At 37.2% G+C, this 22,963-nt stretch overlaps 1 protein-coding gene across 1 annotated transcript in view; it reads right to left on the bottom strand.

Moving 5' to 3' along the window:
- Positions 1–14,644: 14,644 nt before the first annotated feature.
- Positions 14,645–22,963, bottom strand: part of LOC134023903 (transmembrane protein 42-like) — a 39,345-nt gene continuing 31,026 nt past the window's right edge. Inside the window, exons 2-3 of the mRNA XM_062466267.1 lie at positions 15,510–15,656; positions 14,645–15,432 (exon numbers count right to left, since the gene is read on the bottom strand). Coding sequence (XP_062322251.1) covers positions 15,295–15,432; positions 15,510–15,656 — 285 coding nt within the window. The 3' untranslated portion in view covers positions 14,645–15,294. The remainder of the gene's footprint in view (positions 15,433–15,509; positions 15,657–22,963) is intronic.

Below are 22,963 nucleotides of genomic sequence, written 5' to 3'. Positions count from 1 at the left end.
CTGAATAGCATTTTCAATGCATTTGCAATGTTTTGTATGAAACTTCTGGATGAATGGTTTCCCATCACTATGACTATTCTACCATTTTAATCTTGGTGGTTTATACATGAGAAAAGGGTTTTGGCATTGAATTTGAGTGTTACTAGTCAGTCTTATCATGTTTACTGTTAACAAGATCTTCAGACACGAATTTGGCTTCAGAATCCGTTTTCGAGACTTTCAGTTTTTTATTCCTTTAAAGTGCTTTTCAGCTCCTGAATAGCGTTTTCAATGCATTTAAAATGTTTTGTATGAAACTTCTGGATGAATGGTTTACCATCACTATGACCATGTTAATCTTGGTGGTTTATAGATGAGAAAAGGGTTTTGGAATTGAAATTGAATGTTACTAGTCAGTCATATCATGTTTACTTCTGACAAGATCTTCAGACACGATTTTGGCTTCAGAATCCGTTTTCGAGACTTTCAGTTTCTTATTCCTTTAAAGTGCTTTTCAGCTCCCGAATAGCGTTTTCAATGCATTTAAAATGTTTTGTATGAAACTTCTGGATGAATGGTTTCCCATCACTATGACCATGTTAATCTTGGTGGTTTATAGATGAGAAAAGGGTTTTGGCATTGAAATTGAATGTTACTAGTCAGTCATATCATGTTTACTTCTGACAAGATCTTCAGACACGATTTTGGCTTCAGAATCCGTTTTCGAGACTTTCAGTTTTTTATTCCTTTAAAGTGCTTTTCAGCTCCTGAATAGCGTTTTCAATGCATTTGCAATGTTTTGTATGAAACTTCTGGATGAATGGTTTCCCATCACTATGACGTTTCTACCATGTTAATCTTGGTGGTTTATACATGAGAAACGGGTTTTGGCATTGAAATTGAGTGTTACTATCATGTGTCATATCATGTTTACTGTTAACAAGATCTTCAGACACGAATTTGGCTTCAGAATCCGTTTTCGAGACTTTCAGTTTTTTATTCCTTTAAAGTGCTTTTCAGCTCCTGAATAGCGTTTTCAATGCATTTTCAATGTTTTGTATGAAACTTCTGGATGAATGGTTTCCCATCACTATGACCATGTTAATCTTGGTGGTTTATAGATGAGAAAAGGGTTTTGGCATTGAAATTGAGTGTTACTAGTCAGTCATATCATGTTTACTGTTAACAAGATCTTCAGACATGAATTTGGCTTCAGAATCCGTTTTCGAGACTTTCAATTTTTTATTCCTTTAAAGTGCTTTTCAGCTTCCGAATAGCGTTTTCAATGCATTTGCAATGTTTTGTATGAAACTTCTGGATGAATGGTTTCCCATCACTATGACCATTCTCCCATGTTAATCTTGGTGGTTTATACATGAGAAAAGGGTTTTGGCATTGAAATTGAGTGTTACTAGTCGGTAATATCATGTTTACTTCTGACAAGATGTTCAGAAAACATTCTGGCTTCAGAATCCGTTTTTGAGACTTTTAGTTTCATATTGCTTTAAAGTGCTTTTCAGCTCCTGAATAGCGTTTTCAATGCATTTGAAATGTTTTGTATGAAACTTCTGGATGAATGGTTTCCCATCACTATGACGTTTCTACCATGTTAATCTTGGTGGTTTATACATGAGAAAAGGGTTTTGGCATTGAAATTGAGTGTTACTAGTCAGTCATATCATGTTTACTTCTGACAAGATCTTCAGACACGATTTTGGCTTCAGAATCCGTTTTCGAGACTTTCATTTTCTTATTCCTTTAAAGTGCTTTTCAGCTCCCGAATAGCGTTTTCAATGCATTTAAAATGTTTTGTATGAAACTTCTGGATGAATGGTTTCCCATAACTATGACCATGTTAATATTGGTGGTTTATAGATGAGAAAAGGGTTTTGGCATTGAAATTGAGTGTTACTAGTCAGTCATATCATGTTTACTGTTAACAAGATCTTTAAACACGATTTTGGCTTCAGAATCCGTTTTCGAGACTTTCAGTTTTTTATTCCTTTAAAGTGCTTTTCAGCTCCTGAATAGCGTTTTCAATGCATTTGCAATGTTTTGTATGAAACTTCTGGATGAATGGTTTCTCATCACTATGACATTTCTACCATGTTAATATTGGTGGTTTATACATGAGAAAAGGGTTTTGGCATTGAAATTGAGTGTTACTAGTCAGTCATATCATGCCTACTTCTGACAAGATCTTCAGACACGATTTTGGCTTCAGAATCCGTTTTCGAGACTTTCAGTTTTTTATTCCTTTAAAGTGCTTTTCAGCTCCTGAATAGCGTTTTCAATGCATTTGCAATGTTTTGTATGAAACTTCTGGATGAATGGTTTCCCATCACTATGACGTTTCTACCATGTTAATCTTGGTGGTTTATACATGAGAAACGGGTTTTGGCATTGAAATTGAGTGTTACTAGTCAGTCATATCATGTTTACTGTTAACAAGATCTTCAGACACGAATTTGGCTTCAGAATCCGTTTTCGAGACTTTCAGTTTTTTATTCCTTTAAAGTGCTTTTCAGCTCCTGAATAGCGTTTTCAATGCATTTTCAATGTTTTGTATGAAACTTCTGGATGAATGGTTTCCCATCACTATGACCATGTTAATCTTGGTGGTTTATAGATGAGAAAAGGGTTTTGGCATTGAAATTGAGTGTTACTAGTCAGTCATATCATGTTTACTGTTAACAAGATCTTCAGACATGAATTTGGCTTCAGAATCCGTTTTCGAGACTTTCAATTTTTTATTCCTTTAAAGTGCTTTTCAGCTTCCGAATAGCGTTTTCAATGCATTTGCAATGTTTTGTATGAAACTTCTGGATGAATGGTTTCCCATCACTATGACCATTCTCCCATGTTAATCTTGGTGGTTTATACATGAGAAAAGGGTTTTGGCATTGAAATTGAGTGTTACTAGTCGGTAATATCATGTTTACTTCTGACAAGATGTTCAGACAACATTCTGGCTTCAGAATCCGTTTTTGAGACTTTTAGTTTCATATTGCTTTAAAGTGCTTTTCAGCTCCTGAATAGCGTTTTCAATGCATTTGAAATGTTTTGTATGAAACTTCTGGATGAATGGTTTCCCATCACTATGACGTTTCTACCATGTTAATCTTGGTGGTTTATACATGAGAAAAGGGTTTTGGCATTGAAATTGAGTGTTACTAGTCAGTCATATCATGTTTACTTCTGACAAGATCTTCAGACACGATTTTGGCTTCAGAATCCGTTTTCGAGACTTTCATTTTCTTATTCCTTTAAAGTGCTTTTCAGCTCCCGAATAGCGTTTTCAATGCATTTAAAATGTTTTGTATGAAACTTCTGGATGAATGGTTTCCCATAACTATGACCATGTTAATATTGGTGGTTTATAGATGAGAAAAGGGTTTTGGCATTGAAATTGAGTGTTACTAGTCAGTCATATCATGTTTACTGTTAACAAGATCTTTAAACACGAATTTGGCTTCAGAATCCGTTTTCGAGACTTTCAGTTTTTTATTCCTTTAAAGTGCTTTTCAGATCCTGAATAGCGTTTTCAATGCATTTGCAATGTTTTGTATGACACTTCTGGGTTTCCCATCAATATGACTATTCTACCATGTTAATCTTGGTGGTTTATACAAGAGAAAAGGGTTTTGGCATTGAAATTGAGTGTTCCTAGTCGGTAATATCATGTTTACTTCTGACAAGATGTTCAGACAACATTCTGGCTTCAGAATCCGTTTTTGAGACTTTTAGTTTTATATTGCTTTAAAGTGCTTTTCAGCTCCTGAATAGCGTTTTCAATGCATTTCCAATGTTTTGTATGAAACTTCTGGGTGAATGGTTTCCCATCACTTTGACTATTCTACCATGTTAATCTTGGTGGTTTATACATGACAAAGGGGTTTTGGCATTGAAATTGAGTGTTACTAGTCAGTCATATCATGTTTACTGCTGACAAGATCTTCAGACACGATTTTGGCTTCAGAATCCGTTTTTGAGACTTTTAGTTTTATATTGCTTTAAAGTGCTTTTCAGCTCCTGAATAGCGTTTTCAATGCATTTGCAATGTTTTGTATGAAACTTCTGGATGAATGGTTTCCCATCACTATGACCATGTTAATATTGGTGGTTCATACATGAGAAAAGGGTTTTGGCATTGAAATTGAGTGTTACTAGTCAGTCATATCATGTTTACTGTTAAAAAGATCTTCAGACACGAATTTGGCTTCAGAATCCGTTTTAGAGACTTTCAGTTTTTTATTCCTTTAAAGTGCTTTTCAGCTTCCGAATAGCGTTTTCAATGCATTTGCAATGTTTTGTATGAAACTTCTGGATGAATGGTTTCCCATCACTATGACTATTCTACCATGTTAATCTTGGTGGTTTATACATGAGAAAAGGGTTTTGGCATTGAAATTGAGTGTTACTAGTCAGTCATATTATGTTTACTTCTGACAAGATCTTCAGACACGATTTTGGCTTCAGAATCCGTTTTCGAGACTTTCAGTTTTTTATTCTTTTAAAGTGCTTTTCAGCTCCTGAATAGCGTTTTCAATGCATTAGCAATGTTTTGTATGAAACTTCTGGGTGAATTGTTTCCCATCACTATGACTATTCTACCATGTTAGTCTTGGTGGTTTATACCTGAGAAAAGGGTTTTGTCATTGAAATTGAGTGTTACTAGTCAGTCATATCATGTTTACTTCTGACAAGATCTTCAGACACGATTTTGGCTTCAGAATCCGTTTTCGAGACTTTCAGTTTTTTATTCCTTTAAAGTGCTTTTCAGCTCCCGAATAGCGTTTTCAATGCATTTGCAATGTTTTGTATGAAATTTCTGGATGAATGGTTTCCCATCACTATGACCATTCTCCCATGTTAATCTTGGTGGTTTATACATGAGAAAAGGGTTTTGGCATTGAAATTGAGTGTTACTAGTCAGTCATATCATGTTTACTGTTAACAAGATCTTCAGACACGAATTTGGCTTCAGAATCAGTTTTCGAGACTTTCAGTTTTTTATTCCTTTAAAGTGCTTTTCAGCTCCTGAATAGCGTTTTCAATGCATTTAAAATGTTTTGTATGAAACTTCTGGATGAATGGTTTCCCATCACTATGACCATGTTAATCTTGGTGGTTTATAGATGAGAAAAGGGTTTTGGCATTGAAATTGAATGTTACTAGTCAGTCATATCATGTTTACTTCTGACAAGATTTTCAGACACGATTTTGGCTTCAGAATCCGTTTTCGAGACCTTCAGTTTTTTATTCCTTTAAAGTGCTTTTCAGCTCCTGAATAGCGTTTTCAATGCATTTGCAATGTTTTGTATGAAACTTCTGGATGAATGGTTTCCCATCACTATGACCATTCTCCCATGTTAATCTTGGTGGTTTATACATGAGAAAAGGGTTTTGGCATTGAAATTGAGTGTTACTAGTCAGTCATATCATGTTTACTGTTAACAAGATCTTCAGACACGAATTTGGCTTCAGAATCCGTTTTCGAGACTTTCATTTTCTTATTCCTTTAAAGTGCTTTTCAGCTCCCGAATAGCGTTTTCAATGCATTTAAAATGTTTTGTATGAAACTTCTGGATGAATGGTTTCCCATAACTATGACCATGTTAATATTGGTGGTTTATAGATGAGAAAAGGGTTTTGGCATTGAAATTGAGTGTTACTAGTCAGTCATATCATGTTTACTGTTAACAAGATCTTTAAACACGAATTTGGCTTCAGAATCCGTTTTCGAGACTTTCAGTTTTTTATTCCTTTAAAGTGCTTTTCAGATCCTGAATAGCGTTTTCAATGCATTTGCAATGTTTTGTATGACACTTCTGGGTTTCCCATCAATATGACTATTCTACCATGTTAATCTTGGTGGTTTATACAAGAGAAAAGGGTTTTGGCATTGAAATTGAGTGTTCCTAGTCGGTAATATCATGTTTACTTCTGACAAGATGTTCAGACAACATTCTGGCTTCAGAATCCGTTTTTGAGACTTTTAGTTTTATATTGCTTTAAAGTGCTTTTCAGCTCCTGAATAGCGTTTTCAATGCATTTCCAATGTTTTGTATGAAACTTCTGGGTGAATGGTTTCCCATCACTTTGACTATTCTACCATGTTAATCTTGGTGGTTTATACATGACAAAGGGGTTTTGGCATTGAAATTGAGTGTTACTAGTCAGTCATATCATGTTTACTGCTGACAAGATCTTCAGACACGATTTTGGCTTCAGAATCCGTTTTTGAGACTTTTAGTTTTATATTGCTTTAAAGTGCTTTTCAGCTCCTGAATAGCGTTTTCAATGCATTTGCAATGTTTTGTATGAAACTTCTGGATGAATGGTTTCCCATCACTATGACCATGTTAATATTGGTGGTTCATACATGAGAAAAGGGTTTTGGCATTGAAATTGAGTGTTACTAGTCAGTCATATCATGTTTACTGTTAAAAAGATCTTCAGACACGAATTTGGCTTCAGAATCCGTTTTAGAGACTTTCAGTTTTTTATTCCTTTAAAGTGCTTTTCAGCTTCCGAATAGCGTTTTCAATGCATTTGCAATGTTTTGTATGAAACTTCTGGATGAATGGTTTCCCATCACTATGACTATTCTACCATGTTAATCTTGGTGGTTTATACATGAGAAAAGGGTTTTGGCATTGAGTGTTACTAGTCAGTCATATTATGTTTACTTCTGACAAGATCTTCAGACACGATTTTGGCTTCAGAATCCGTTTTCGAGACTTTCAGTTTTTTATTCTTTTAAAGTGCTTTTCAGCTCCTGAATAGCGTTTTCAATGCATTAGCAATGTTTTGTATGAAACTTCTGGGTGAATTGTTTCCCATCACTATGACTATTCTACCATGTTAGTCTTGGTGGTTTATACCTGAGAAAAGGGTTTTGTCATTGAAATTGAGTGTTACTAGTCAGTCATATCATGTTTACTTCTGACAAGATCTTCAGACACGATTTTGGCTTCAGAATCCGTTTTCGAGACTTTCAGTTTTTTATTCCTTTAAAGTGCTTTTCAGCTCCCGAATAGCGTTTTCAATGCATTTGCAATGTTTTGTATGAAATTTCTGGATGAATGGTTTCCCATCACTATGACCATTCTCCCATGTTAATCTTGGTGGTTTATACATGAGAAAAGGGTTTTGGCATTGAAATTGAGTGTTACTAGTCAGTCATATCATGTTTACTGTTAACAAGATCTTCAGACACGAATTTGGCTTCAGAATCAGTTTTCGAGACTTTCAGTTTTTTATTCCTTTAAAGTGCTTTTCAGCTCCTGAATAGCGTTTTCAATGCATTTAAAATGTTTTGTATGAAACTTCTGGATGAATGGTTTCCCATCACTATGACCATGTTAATCTTGGTGGTTTATAGATGAGAAAAGGGTTTTGGCATTGAAATTGAATGTTACTAGTCAGTCATATCATGTTTACTTCTGACAAGATTTTCAGACACGATTTTGGCTTCAGAATCCGTTTTCGAGACCTTCAGTTTTTTATTCCTTTAAAGTGCTTTTCAGCTCCTGAATAGCGTTTTCAATGCATTTGCAATGTTTTGTATGAAACTTCTGGATGAATGGTTTCCCATCACTATGACCATTCTCCCATGTTAATCTTGGTGGTTTATACATGAGAAAAGGGTTTTGGCATTGAAATTGAGTGTTACTAGTCAGTCATATCATGTTTACTGTTAAGAAGATCTTCAGACACGAATTTGGCTTCAGAATCCGTTTTCGAGACTTTCAGTTTTTTATTCCTTTAAAGTGCTTTTCAGCTTCTGAATAGCATTTTCAATGCATTTGCAATGTTTTGTATGAAACTTCTGGATGAATGGTTTCCCATCACTATGACCATGTTAATCTTGGTGGTTTATAGATGAGAAAAGGGTTTTGGCATTGAAATTGAATGTTACTAGTCAGTCATATCATGTTTACTTCTGACAAGATCTTCAGACACGATTTTGGCTTCAGAATCCGTTTTCGAGACTTTCAGTGTCTTATTCCTTTAAAGTGCTTTTCAGCTCCCGAATAGCGTTTTCAATGCATTTAAAATGTTTTGTATGAAACTTCTGGATGAATGGTTTCCCATCACTATGACCATGTTAATATTCGTGGTTTATACATGAGAAAAGGGTTTTGGCATTGAAATTGAGTGTTACTAGTCAGTCATATCATGTTTACTGTTAAGAAGATCTTCAGACACGAATTTGGCTTCAGAATCCGTTTTCGAGACTTTCAGTTTTTTATTCCTTTAAAGTGCTTTTCAGCTTCCGAATAGCGTTTTCAATGCATTTGCAATGTTTTGTATGAAACTTCTGGATGAATGGTTTCCCATCACTATGACTATTCTACCATGTTAATCTTGGTGGTTTATACATGAGAAAAGGGTTTTGTCATTGAGTGTTACTAGTCAGTCATATCATGTTTACTGTTAAGAAGATCTTCAGACACGATTTTGGCTTCAGAATCCGTTTTCGAGACTTTCAGTTTTTTATTCCTTTAAAGTGCTTTTCAGCTCCTGAATAGCGTTTTCAATGCATTTGCAATGTTTTGTATGAAACTTCTGGATGAATGGTTTCCCATCACTATGACGTTTCTACCATGTTAATCTTGGTGGTTTATACATGAGAAAAGGGTTTTGGCATTGAAATTGAGTGTTACTAGTCAGTCATATCATGTTTACTTCTGACAAGATCTTCAGACACGATTTTGGCTTCAGAATCCGTTTTCGAGACTTTCAGTTTCTTATTCCTTTAAAGTGCTTTTCAGCTCCCGAATAGCGTTTTCAATGCATTTAAAATGTTTTGTATGAAACTTCTGGATGAATGGTTTCCCATCACTATGACCATGTTAATCTTGGTGGTTTATAGATGAGAAAAGGGTTTTGGCATTGAAATTGAATGTTACTAGTCAGTCATATCATGTTTACTTCTGACAAGATCTTCAGACACGATTTTGGCTTCAGAATCCGTTTTCGAGACTTTCAGTTTTTTATTCCTTTAAAGTGCTTTTCAGCTCCTGAATAGCGTTTTCAATGCATTTGAAATGTTTTGTATGAAACTTCTGGATGAATGGTTTCCCATCACTATGACATTTCTACCATGTTAATCTTGGTGGTTTATACATGAGAAAAGGGTTTTGGCATTGAAATTGAGTGTTACTAGTCAGTCATATCATGTTTACTTCTGACAAGATCTTCAGACACGATTTTGGCTTCAGAATCCGTTTTCGAGACTTTCAGTTTTTTATTCCTTTAAAGTGCTTTTCAGCTCCCGAATAGCGTTTTCAATGCATTTAAAATGTTTTGTATGAAACTTCTGGATGAATGGTTTCCCATCACTATGACCATGTTAATATTGGTGGTTTATAGATGAGAAAAGGGTTTTGGCATTGAAATTGAGTGTTACTAGTCAGTCATATCATGTTTACTGTTAACAAGATCTTTAAACACGAATTTGGCTTCAGAATCCGTTTTCGAGACTTTCAGTTTTTTATTCCTTTAAAGTGCTTTTCAGATCCTGAATAGCGTTTTCAATGCATTTGCAATGTTTTGTATGACACTTCTGGGTTTCCCATCAATATGACTATTCTACCATGTTAATCTTGGTGGTTTATACAAGAGAAAAGGGTTTTGGCATTGAAATTGAGTGTTCCTAGTCGGTAATATCATGTTTACTTCTGACAAGATGTTCAGACAACATTCTGGCTTCAGAATCCGTTTTTGAGACTTTTAGTTTTATATTGCTTTAAAGTGCTTTTCAGCTCCTGAATAGCGTTTTCAATGCATTTCCAATGTTTTGTATGAAACTTCTGGGTGAATGGTTTCCCATCACTTTGACTATTCTACCATGTTAATCTTGGTGGTTTATACATGACAAAGGGGTTTTGGCATTGAAATTGAGTGTTACTAGTCAGTCATATCATGTTTACTGCTGACAAGATCTTCAGACACGATTTTGGCTTCAGAATCCGTTTTTGAGACTTTTAGTTTTATATTGCTTTAAAGTGCTTTTCAGCTCCTGAATAGCGTTTTCAATGCATTTGCAATGTTTTGTATGAAACTTCTGGATGAATGGTTTCCCATCACTATGACCATGTTAATATTGGTGGTTCATACATGAGAAAAGGGTTTTGGCATTGAAATTGAGTGTTACTAGTCAGTCATATCATGTTTACTGTTAAAAAGATCTTCAGACACGAATTTGGCTTCAGAATCCGTTTTCGAGACTTTCAGTTTTTTATTCCTTTAAAGTGCTTTTCAGCTTCCGAATAGCGTTTTCAATGCATTTGCAATGTTTTGTATGAAACTTCTGGATGAATGGTTTCCCATCACTATGACTATTCTACCATGTTAATCTTGGTGGTTTATACATGAGAAAAGGGTTTTGTCATTGAAATTGAGTGTTACTAGTCAGTCATATCATGCCTACTTCTGACAAGATCTTCAGACACGATTTTGGCTTCAGAATCCGTTTTCGAGACTTTCAGTTTTTTATTCCTTTAAAGTGCTTTTCAGCTCCTAAATAGCGTTTTCAATGCATTTGCAATGTTTTGTATGAAACTTCTGGATGAATGGTTTCCCATCACTATGACGTTTCTACCATGTTAATCTTGGTGGTTTATACATGAGAAAAGGGTTTTGGCATTGAAATTGAGTGTTACTAGTCAGTCATATCATGTTTACTTCTGACAAGATCTTCAGACACGATTTTGGCTTCAGAATCCGTTTTCGAGACTCTCAGTTTCTTATTCCTTTAAAGTGCTTTTCAGCTCCCGAATAGCGTTTTCAATGCATTTAAAATGTTTTGTATGAAACTTCTGGATGAATGGTTTCCCATCACTATGACCATTCTCCCATGTTAATCTTGGTGGTTTATACATGAGAAAAGGGTTTTGGCATTGAAATTGAGTGTTACTAGTCAGTCATATCATGTTTACTGTTAACAAGATCTTCAGACACGAATTTGGCTTCAGAATCCGTTTTCGAGACTTTCAGTTTTTTATTCCTTTAAAGTGCTTTTCAGCTCCTGAATAGCGTTTTCAATGCATTTTCAATGTTTTGTATGAAACTTCTGGATGAATGGTTTCCCATCACTATGATCATGTTAATCTTGGTGGTTTATAGATGAGAAAAGGGTTTTGGCATTGAAATTGAGTGTTACTAGTCAGTCATATCATGTTTACTGTTAACAAGATCTTCAGACATGAATTTGGCTTCAGAATCCGTTTTCGAGACTTTCAGTTTTTTATTCCTTTAAAGTGCTTTTCAGCTCCTGAATAGCTTTTTCAATGCATTTGCAATGTTTTGTATGAAACTTCTGAGTGAATGGTTTCCCATCACTATGACTATTCTACCATGTTAATCTTGGTGGTTTATACATGAGAAAAGGGTTTTGGCATTGAAATTGAGTGTTACTAGTCAGTCATATCATGTTTACTTCTGACAAGATCTTCAGACACGATTTTGGCTTCAGAATCCGTTTTCGAGACTTTCAGTTTCTTATTCCTTTAAAGTGCTTTTCAGCTCCCGAATAGCGTTTTCAATGCATTTAAAATGTTTTGTATGAAACTTCTGGATGAATGGTTTCCCATCACTATGACCATGTTAATATTGGTGGTTTATACATGAGAAAAGGGTTTTGGCATTGAAATTGAGTGTTACTAGTCAGTCATATCATGTTTACTGTTAAAAAGATCTTCAGACACGAATTTGGCTTCAGAATCCGTTTTCGAGACTTTCAGTTTTTTATTCCTTTAAAGTGCTTTTCAGCTTCCGAATAGCGTTTTCAATGCATTTGCAATGTTTTGTATGAAACTTCTGGATGAATGGTTTCCCATCACTATGACTATTCTACCATGTTAATCTTGGTGGTTTATACATGAGAAAAGGGTTTTGTCATTGAAATTGAGTGTTACTAGTCAGTCGTATCATGCTTACTTCTGACAAAATCTTCAGACACGATTTTGGCTTCAGAATCCGTTTTCGAGACTTTAAGTTTTTTATTCCTTTAAGAAACGGTTGACATTTCAAGGTGAAATTGCATGAAATTGTGCATCGTATTTCAGAATGATGTCATCCTGTTTAACTAAACAGATAATCAAAATTATGACAGGCCAAAAGATAATGGCTGGATTCCAACCAACTACCTTATACTTTACAGGTCACCATGCTAGCCCATTGAGCTATTCTCAGTGTTGAATATTGTCATGTTCAGTTACTGTATAAAAAAGTAAGCTGTTTCTCCTGTGGTAAGCGTTGTTAGATTCAGCCAATGCTGAAACAGCTTTAATTCAATCATATTTTTACATACCAAGGTGAAATTGTTTGTGGTACTTCAGAAAGATGTCATCCTGTTGAACTAAACAGATAATCAAAATGATGACAGGCCAAAAGACTATGGCTGGATTCCAACCTACAACCTTATACTTTACAGGTCACCATACCAGCCCTTTTATCAGTGTTGAATATTGTCATGTTCAGTTACTGTGTAAAAAAGTAAGCTGTTTCTCCTGTGGTAAGTGTTGTTACAGCCTAAGTTGAAACTGCTTGTACATTTCCTATAAAAACGGGATGACTGGGTTGCTGCTGTAAAGAATAACTTTCTCATCGTTTTTTTTAACAGGTTGTTTGGAGTGCCATAACTTGTCATGGAAGGGAATTTTAAATCATGCCTAGCATCAGTGGGAATGTGTCCTGGCTTAGGTTACTGAAATGAATTTGTGCAACAGGGATCCACCTGAACAATCAATTGACTTCATTAGAGAAAACCATTAGAGTTATCTCTACCATGCGTAGACTACAAGTAGCTAGCTACTGTGGTGAACCTGGCTTGTTTTGCAGTGGTTTACACAGTCTCGCTAAACAGATGATCAGAGTGTTGTGATGGGCTCAAATAAACACGCATTGCTATGTTTTTACAACCGGAGGATTGATCGGAAGACTAGAAACCGTTTTGCCAGAATAAAAAATTAAAAACTATGCTTCTGACTGGTTTTGAACCTACAACCATTTGCTTACCAGCCAATTGAGCCATTCCCAGACATGGATTACACAAAACTGGATAATAAAAAAAGCTGTTTCTCCTATGGCGAGCATTGTCAGATTTGGTCGAAGTTCAAACATCTGTAATTCAGTCATATTTCGACATATCAAAGTGAAACTTTGCATGGTACTTCAGGGGCATCTCACCTTGGAGCCTTTTAAGTTTGAACCATCCTTCAAAAATACATTTGATTTAGTGACATAAACATATTGAGGCAATGTGTACATTTACATAAATACACCCATTTCAGCCATTTTGTACTTGGTTCAATTGCCTTAAGTAACGTTTTTAAATACGTCAATGATACATATCTGTACCAAATTTCAAGTCAATTTCACCTTTGGTTCAAGAGAAGAGGAATTTTGAAGGTTTTCCCAAATTATCACAGTACAGGAAAATCCATCATGGCGGACCTTATGGGTCCTTGAGGCTTTTTTGTTCCTCATGAAAAATGAGGCATGCACACCAAGTTTCAGAAGAATTGGAGCAATGGGGTGGAAATGCCATCACTTTGAAAATCGGACTTTTGGGCGTGGCCTGTGGCGCCCCCTATGGTCCGATGTGGCCCATATTTGGTGTGGGGGTACCCACTTGTATGTAGTATCAATGTGCCAAATTAGAAAATTTATGACCAGGGACTTTTTGAGATATTGGGGCGCAAGGAGAAGAAAAATAATAAGAAGAATAAGAATACCAACAATAACAATAGGCTCCCTCCTACCGGAGGAACCTAATAATAAGAATACAAACAATAACAATAGGTTCCCTCCTACCGGAGGAACCTAATAAGAATACCAACAATAACACTAGGTTCCCTCCTACCGGAGGAACCTAATAATAAGAATACCAACAATAACAATAGGTTCCCTCCTACCGGAGGAACCTAATAATAATACCAACAAACACAATAGGTTCCCTCCTACCGGAGGAACCTAATAATAATACCAACAAACACAATAGGGTCCTCCTGACGGAGGAACCCTAATAAGTAGGCCTATATAATCCCTTGGATAGTAAAATGGCTATCCCTGTAATCTCGACCAATGTCAGCAGTCAACTAAGCATGGTTAGTGTCTGTATTAAATTGATGAATTACTGTGCAGGAAAAACAGCACTCTGAAGCTACAGATGTAGAGCAGGTTGGTGATGAATCAGCATCAGGGGTTCAGGTGAGAAGTTAAATTTGTCCATTTTGGTAAAGATTGCATTAAATTGCTGTTTTTAAGGGATGTTTAGACAATGTTACCCATGAATGTTATCATTCACACTTATACTTGTAGGTAGTAAAAAGGTGCTATAAATTGGGATGCCCAAATATAAATAATTATGTCATTGCTCAGAAGTCCAGTACAGATGATGTAGGCCTAGTACAGCTCCATAAAACCTAAACCAGTTACCTACATACCCCCAAAAGGTCAGGCACTACAGTTAGGTCACTGACTAAAAACACAGGGACCACAACAAAACAGCTGTACATGCAAAACGTATATCAAGAATGCAAAACGTATATCAAGAATACATTGATAAAGAAGTAGTTTGTTCAAACTGTCAAGGACAGGGGCATTTCTGAGTGCCTCTAGCAAGGCATTCCACAGCCGTGGGGCACTACAGCAGAAGGCTTTGTCACCCTGACAGTATAGGTCCAAGAAGCCAGTTTGAAATGGCTCAAGCAATTTGTGTAAGGACAGGTAGTCTTGAAGCTGGGAGGAAACGACACATTCAAATACTTTAGCCAAGAAAGCAGAACTAAGAAATAGGCCTGTAGTCAGTCAGTTAGATTGATTACTATACTAATCCACAGTGGGGAAATTAAGGGGCCTGTAGGGGGTTTAATATTGTCCAAACAACCAAAACAAATTCCCCTAAAGTTTAAAGGAAGAGGGAAAACTGAACAGTGTATTAACGTTCACCAAATAATGCCAATACCAATATAATTACAGTTATTTGACTCTATGGGTTAAATCAGAGCAAGAATGGTCAAAGTAAGGTTAAAATTAACTAGATATTTAATAACATTGCAAATGAATGAAATCAATTACAAGGCGTTTGCCTTGTAATTGATGGGGCTAGGGGTAGGGGTAAGACAGAATATTGGGATTCGGCCTTAGTCTTGCTTAATGCAGACAAATGGCTTTTGGTTCCAAGTAGACCAACCATCTTATCTTTGCCATCTCACATTGTAATCCACTTCAATTTCTTAAGAGTGTAGTCAGTCTCTTCATCCAGGCTATGGTTCCTTTGAACGCGTAGAAAGCCATCAATTATTGGTCCTTCCTGTCTTTTTGCTGGATTCGAGCTTGGCAACCATTGAGAAGCAGTAACCCTGATAAGGTGAGTGAGATGCCCACCCACCAAAGTGCTGTATGGGTTTCTCCAAAGAGAAGTTTACCTAGGAAAGTCTGAATAAAACACATACACAGTGTAAGTTTTGTTCAAGTGGCCGTCCTCTGCATTTAGTACACTGTGTGTTACTTACAGAAGAAATGAAGTTGGAGGCAGTAGTAGCAACAGTGGCCCTGGCTGAGGAAAAGGAGTGTTTAAGGGCCTTGGAGAAGAAGGTCCACATCACTGTGTTGCATATGAACAGAAAACCTCCACACAGCAGGTGTAGTGGGATATGAAGCTGGAACACAGAGCTGCATTGTTATTCACTCATGGTCATAAGTACATTTAGCAGACGCTCTTATCCAGAGCGACTTACAGTAAGTACAGGGACATTCTCCCTGTGGCAAGTAGGGTGAAGTGCCTTGCCCAAGGACACAATGTCATTTGCACGGCCAGGAATCGAACCAACAACCTTCTGATTAATAGCCCGACTCTCTAACCGCTCAGCCATCTGACCCCCAAGATATAAGAGTATAAGATACTTGACGTAAAACATACAGATGTTTTACACATAATTCTCTCACACCCAGTTTCGTTTTTTGGTTTTGGATTCTCAATTGAAAAATCAAAACAAGAATCGTTTTTAGTTCTGAATTTTCCTTTTAAAATGAGAAAAAAAAAAAACGAGCTGTTGGAAATAGGAGAAAAAAATTAAAACAAAAAAACTTTCTTTGATGCGCGTGTAAATGGAAATCGGACATTAAAATACGGGTTTGGAAATCCTTCAAAATTTTGTGAAGATGATTGATGATTTTTTGCCCACAGCAGTCACTCTACATTCGGTCCCTCAAAAATCTTTTTTTAAGTCATGTGTTACCTGGCACCAGCCAAACTACAAACTATGAAAATAATTTAGGACTGGAAAAAAGCAGCCTCCAGAAGATATCGCTACTAATAACAAAATGACTAAATGTAAATGTAAATACTAGAAGTTGTTAACAAACTAGCTTACAGGCTTGATATCCCCCCCAAAAAGAATTCAGACCTCTCCCAGAAATTGGCAGAAAATTACACCCTGATTGCCGCGATAAGAGAAGAGGTAACCGTTAGAATTGTATTCTATTTATCACTTTATGGCACATTTTCTTTAAATTCAATGATCCAATAAATTTTAGAAAAATTACCACATGGAGAGGCCAATTCCTCTGGTATTATGTACACCACAAATAAAAAGTACACTCATATTAGATTTCTCATTTTTTAAGGCTCAAAATTGCAGACATTTTGCATATGCTCCCAAAATGTTATCTGTACGAACTCAAAATATATTTGGGAGTGTAGCAGACTACTCAATGGACAGGTTCAAGTGGACACTGCACCTTTAAGGACGCAGTGAGGTCTGGGCTAAGTTGTGGATAGCTCGCTACGTTTTCTGCTAAATGTTTTGTCTTTATACTTGAAAAAACGATTCACAAAGTTGTGTGCGAAAATTTACACCCGTGGGCCAACTCTGGCAGACTCGCTCCCTTCTCGTTTTTCAACATGGGGGGGGGGGAAAAGGTCACATTTGCAGGTCGCACATGTGCAAGTAGTTGTAAAAAGTACTTGCATGGCCTCACAAAATGGTTGCAGTCTAGAGCCTTGTCTTAGAGGTCCTTTTCAATGGAAAGCACACACAGAGCATAGACAGAAATGGTTTACAAGGCTGCTGTGCAAGCTTTTATTTGTTTGTTCCTCCCCTTTGTTGGGCGAATTATGTTTTCCCACCCTCCCATGTTATGGAAATAATCTAATATTATAGCACTATAGTGTACTATAGTGTTAGGACCCTTAAGCAGAGGGACATTTTGTGAACACTATAAAATTGCAAGTTATTGTGCCGCCAATATCATCCAAGACAAGTGTGTGTACATTGAAATCTTTCTTATGTTTCATACAGCTAGAACAGCCTGGGGTCAAAATGATCCTGAAGAACACCAATGCAACAAAATGTGTAGAGGACACTAAAAACATATCATGTAAATTGTGTTTACACAGTTGTCCACAAAAAAAAAACGAGCTGTTGGAAATAGGAGAAAAAAATTAAAACAAAAAAACTTTCTTTGATGCGCGTGTAAATGGAAATCGGACATTAAAATACGGGTTTGGAAATCCTTCAAAATTTTGTGAAGATGATTGATGATTTTTTGCCCACAGCAGTCACTCTACATTCGGTCCCTCAAAAATCTTTTTTTAAGTCATGTGTTACCTGGCACCAGCCAAACTACAAACTATGAAAATAATTTAGGACTGGAAAAAAGCAGCCTCCAGAAGATATCGCTACTAATAACAAAATGACTAAATGTAAATGTAAATACTAGAAGTTGTTAACAAACTAGCTTACAGGCTTGATATCCCCCCCAAAAAGAATTCAGACCTCTCCCAGAAATTGGCAGAAAATTACACCCTGATTGCCGCGATAAGAGAAGAGGTAACCGTTAGAATTGTATTCTATTTATCACTTTATGGCACATTTTCTTTAAATTCAATGATCCAATAAATTTTAGAAAAATTACCACATGGAGAGGCCAATTCCTCTGGTATTATGTACACCACAAATAAAAAGTACACTCATATTAGATTTCTCATTTTTTAAGGCTCAAAATTGCAGACATTTTGCATATGCTCCCAAAATGTTATCTGTACGAACTCAAAATATATTTGGGAGTGTAGCAGACTACTCAATGGACAGGTTCAAGTGGACACTGCACCTTTAAGGACGCAGTGAGGTCTGGGCTAAGTTGTGGATAGCTCGCTACGTTTTCTGCTAAATGTTTTGTCTTTATACTTGAAAAAACGATTCACAAAGTTGTGTGCGAAAATTTACACCCGTGGGCCAACTCTGGCAGACTCGCTCCCTTCTCGTTTTTCAACATGGGGGGGGGGGAAAAGGTCACATTTGCAGGTCGCACATGTGCAAGTAGTTGTAAAAAGTACTTGCATGGCCTCACAAAATGGTTGCAGTCTAGAGCCTTGTCTTAGAGGTCCTTTTCAATGGAAAGCACACACAGAGCATAGACAGAAATGGTTTACAAGGCTGCTGTGCAAGCTTTTATTTGTTTGTTCCTCCCCTTTGTTGGGCGAATTATGTTTTCCCACCCTCCCATGTTATGGAAATAATCTAATATTATAGCACTATAGTGTACTATAGTGTTAGGACCCTTAAGCAGAGGGACATTTTGTGAACACTATAAAATTGCAAGTTATTGTGCCGCCAATATCATCCAAGACAAGTGTGTGTACATTGAAATCTTTCTTATGTTTCATACAGCTAGAACAGCCTGGGGTCAAAATGATCCTGAAGAACACCAATGCAACAAAATGTGTAGAGGACACTAAAAACATATCATGTAAATTGTGTTTACACAGTTGTCCACAAAAAATATTAATTATAATCATGTATTCAGTGGCCCAAAGATAACAAGACGGCTAGGGAAAACCAGAGACTGGGACCATTTGCCTGAGGGTTAATTATGGTTCAACTCTGATTGCACTGAAAGATTGTATTAATGATAAGAAGGGCCATGGGACATCTGTTCACTGAGTTTATAATGGGAAAGGATGTGACTGACGTTCATACTGATTGATTATTTACATTTTGTCATTTAGCAGATGCTCTTATCCAGAGCGACTTACAGTAAGTACAGGGACATTCCCCCGAGGAAAGTTGGGTGAAGTCATTTGGCACGGCCGGGAATCGAACTGGCAACCTTCTGATTGGTAGCCCAATTCCCTAACCGCTCAGCCATCTGCCCCCTCTAGATTATTGCCTAGAATGACCAGAGGTTAACCCTTGTGCTGCCTTCGGGTCACATGACCCAAAGGTTCATAACGAACCACCGTTGTGTTTACCCAATTTTACCCAATACAAAAACAAATAACAATTATTTTCTTTTAACCATTGCAATGTGGGGGGTCTGAGACAGCCCGACAGTTAAAAGAAAATGCTTCACTTTGTTTTTGTAGGAGGTAAATTTGTCGCAATACGACGGTGGGTCACAATGACTGATGGGTCAGAATGACCCGAAGATAACACAAGGGTTAAGAGCCTAAGCCTAAGACTGTATAGTTTTTTATTTGAGAGTTTTGGCTAGCTAACCTTGCTGAAAAAGTGCTAGTCCAGGGGCCAGTTACACAAAACACCTTAAGTTAAGATTTTCCTTAAAGTCAGAGTTAAGGTTTCCTTAAAATATAATCAGTTGCAAAAAACACCCTTAAGTCTTCTCCTTAAGGTTTCCTTAAATGTTCCCTTAAGTATTTCAGGTTTTGTCCTTATCTTGGTCTTATACTTCCCTTAAAGTTTGTTAAACCATTGCACGAAAGACATTAGCAACCAAAGTAAGGAAGAAACTTAAGGTACCTCTGACTTAATCTTAACCGCAACATACATGGCCGAGTTTATGGAGATAAATTAACCTATCCCACACCTATACCACTCTGTTAGGCTTCTGTGCTGCAGTCGAAACATGAAGGCTATTTTACACGTGGGCTACCGCTGTAATTAGCTATACTAGCGGTAAATTCAGAGTGACTGTTGATATCATTTGTATCTACACAGTTAGAACAACACTGCTTAAACGGTTACCGTTAGAAGAAGTAGAGCTAACTTAAAGGTCCCATGACATGCTGTTTTTTGATGCTTTTATATAGGCGTTAGTGGTCCACTAATACTGTATCTGAAGTCTTTTTCCCGAAATTACAGCCACTACGAGCAGTCCCACAATGAGCTTTCCACAGGACATGCCGTTTCTGTGTCTGTAGCTTTAAATGCTAATGAGGAGAGACCATGCGCTAATGTTTACGGTGGACGTATCGCAATGGCTCGTAGCCCCGTTGCTGTAAGATGCCTCGAATTTGCCCATTCTCATCTGATCATCCTGGTTTGCAGAGGTGCACACTCAGTCATTTCAATGAGGGGAAAGGCGAATATCACGCACACCAATATCCTACACCAACAGCAGAATGGTTATCCAAATAACAAAGAAGTGTACAACTCACGTTACAGTGTGTGTATTCACACACATACTTGATTGTTAAAATGTAAGCCTATTTTTTATGTTCTCAGGTTACATGACTGTAAATATGATTTACTCTTAGCGATCGCCGCAGTACCTCGGGATACTGTGTTAGTCTTAGTGAAAACAGTGCACTTGTTTCATGGAAGTCTAAGAAGCAACCTACTGTTGCACTTTCCACATGCGAAGCAGAGTATATGGCACTTGCTTCTACTGTTCAGGAATGCCTTTACCTAGAACAATTACTGGAGAATATGGATGGTTACCAATACACACAAATGGTAATACACGAAGACAATCAGGGGACGATTGCTCTTGCCAGAAATCCTGTAAATAGAAAGCGTTGTAAACACATAGACATTAGGTATCACTTTATTAGGTCTACTGTGAATGAGGGTAAGGTGAATTTAATGTATTGTGCTACTGATGAAATGGTCGCTGATGTGATGACGAAGCCTGTCAGCAAGTTCAAACTGGGAAAGTTTGCAGGTCTTCTTTTTGGTGACTAATATGTGTAAGCCAAAGGTACACATTTGTTTAACTTGTTTTGGTGTTTTTTGTGTTACCAACCTGAGTACAAGTGGGGGTGTTAAAATGTAAGCCTATTTTTTATGTTCTCAGGTTACATGACTGTAAATATGATTTACTCTTAGCGACACAAGAGGGCGCAAGAGCACACAATAATTAATGTGATGAATGTTCATGTATTGTATTGTGATCTAATGGACTTCCCGTACATGGACATTTTTATGCGTAACGTCTTTACTTTAAAAAGTTAGTTCGCGATCAACCCAACTGGCAGATGGCCACATTTCATTGTTCTGAAATAAATGTCCTATAATGAGAGAAGTCGTCAGCCTCCTTCATACGCATCGTCAGCAGCACCACTCTGCTGATAAAATTCAACATTGATGCTATCTACCTTTACATTAGCGACAGTAATTGAGATGTTAGCTGCAGAGCTAGTGTTACAGCCACATTCTAAGGGTAGCAAGCTAGGTAGCCATTTAATTTTTAGGGATGGACTGAATCCATATTTTTGGGGTTCGGCCGAATACCGAATCCACTGGTTAAGATTCGTCCGAATCCGAATACCGAATCCTACTCCCATCCTCAGTCCATTGACACAGTAAACACATTAAAGGAGTAAACAACGTCCACAGCATTGTATTTTTTATGTAAAAAACAAAAATTAAAGATCCAATCAATATCCAAAATATTAGCCTTTTAGATTTCTTGAATTTCTTTTGGATGTTTCACACGTAAATGTTTTAACAGCGGAGATGTGTATTGTTTCGGATCCTTGCCACCACGAAACAAATCGGCATTGCAAACTGAACATGTAGCTCGACTTGAATTGCCTTCTTTTGACTGAAAGTACTGCCAAACAACACTTTTTCTGCTCACAAGTTCCATTTTCACTTTCTCTCAGCCTACTGCATTGAACGGTCCACCTACGTAAACACCTTCGAGTAATCTACGGTGGCGTCTTATGTCGACCAGCGTAGGGCGCGTAGTTCTCGGTTCGGGTTCGGTGGAAAAAATTCAAAGGTTCGGCCGAAACCAAATCCTGTATTCGGTGCATCCCTATTTTCAGACGGTCAGCAAGGCCAACTTTGTATTGGCCCAAGTTGAGGAAACAGCCGTGGCTGAAATGTTTGGCGCAGACATACACAACTTTGGGAAGTTGTGTCAGCGCATTTCCTAGGGGAACTCATATTAATGTTAAATAACTTCCTAAAGTGACATTTTCATGTCATGGAACCTACGTTACTGTGTAGCAACTAGACCAGGGGTCGGCAACCCAAAATGTTGAAAGAGCCATATTGGACCAAATATTTTTTTTTTTTAATCTGTCTGGAGCCGCAAAAAATTAAAAGCCTTATATATGCCTTATAATGAAGGCAACACATGCTGTAAGTGTCTATAGACCAATTATTTGTTTGTAAACATTCGGGATGCGCGCGCAATGTGGCTGCAGAAAACCGGGAAAGGATAGCCTTTATAATGGTTACAGAAGTACACGGATTATACAATAGTACGATTTAAAAAGACCAAAAAGGTCGAGAAGGACAGCCTTTAAGAGAAAAGTCGATTCCCCATTGATCTGTCACATCAGAATTTTGATTTGGGTTACGAAAGTCTTGAAATTTGAGTGAGAATGTCGCCCGGTAGACCGCATCTTATGCGGCAGCTATGTCTTCACGTCACAAAGTTCATCATTTTACAGTTTTACAGTCAATTATACACCTTAACCCTTGTGTTATCTTCGGGTCATTCTGACCCATCAGTCATTGTGACCCACCGTCATATTGCGACAACTTTACCGCATACCAAAACAAAGTGAATCATTTTCTTTTAACCGTTGGGCTGTCTCAGACCCCCCACATTGCGATGGTTAAAAGAAAATTATTTTTATTTGTTTTTGTATTGGGTAAAATTGGGTAAACACAACGATGGTTCGTTATGAACCTTTGGGTCATGTGACCCGAAGGCAGCACAAGGGTTAAAGTAAAGCAGGGCAGCTTTAAAGAGATATGGGAATTCTGCT

Source organism: Osmerus eperlanus, chromosome 7 (assembly GCF_963692335.1).
Source record: "Osmerus eperlanus chromosome 7, fOsmEpe2.1, whole genome shotgun sequence".
Classification (NCBI taxonomy): Eukaryota; Metazoa; Chordata; class Actinopteri; order Osmeriformes; family Osmeridae; genus Osmerus; species Osmerus eperlanus.
The sequence above is the reverse complement of the archived record's forward strand: the minus strand, read 5'-3'. Positions and strand labels throughout refer to the sequence as shown.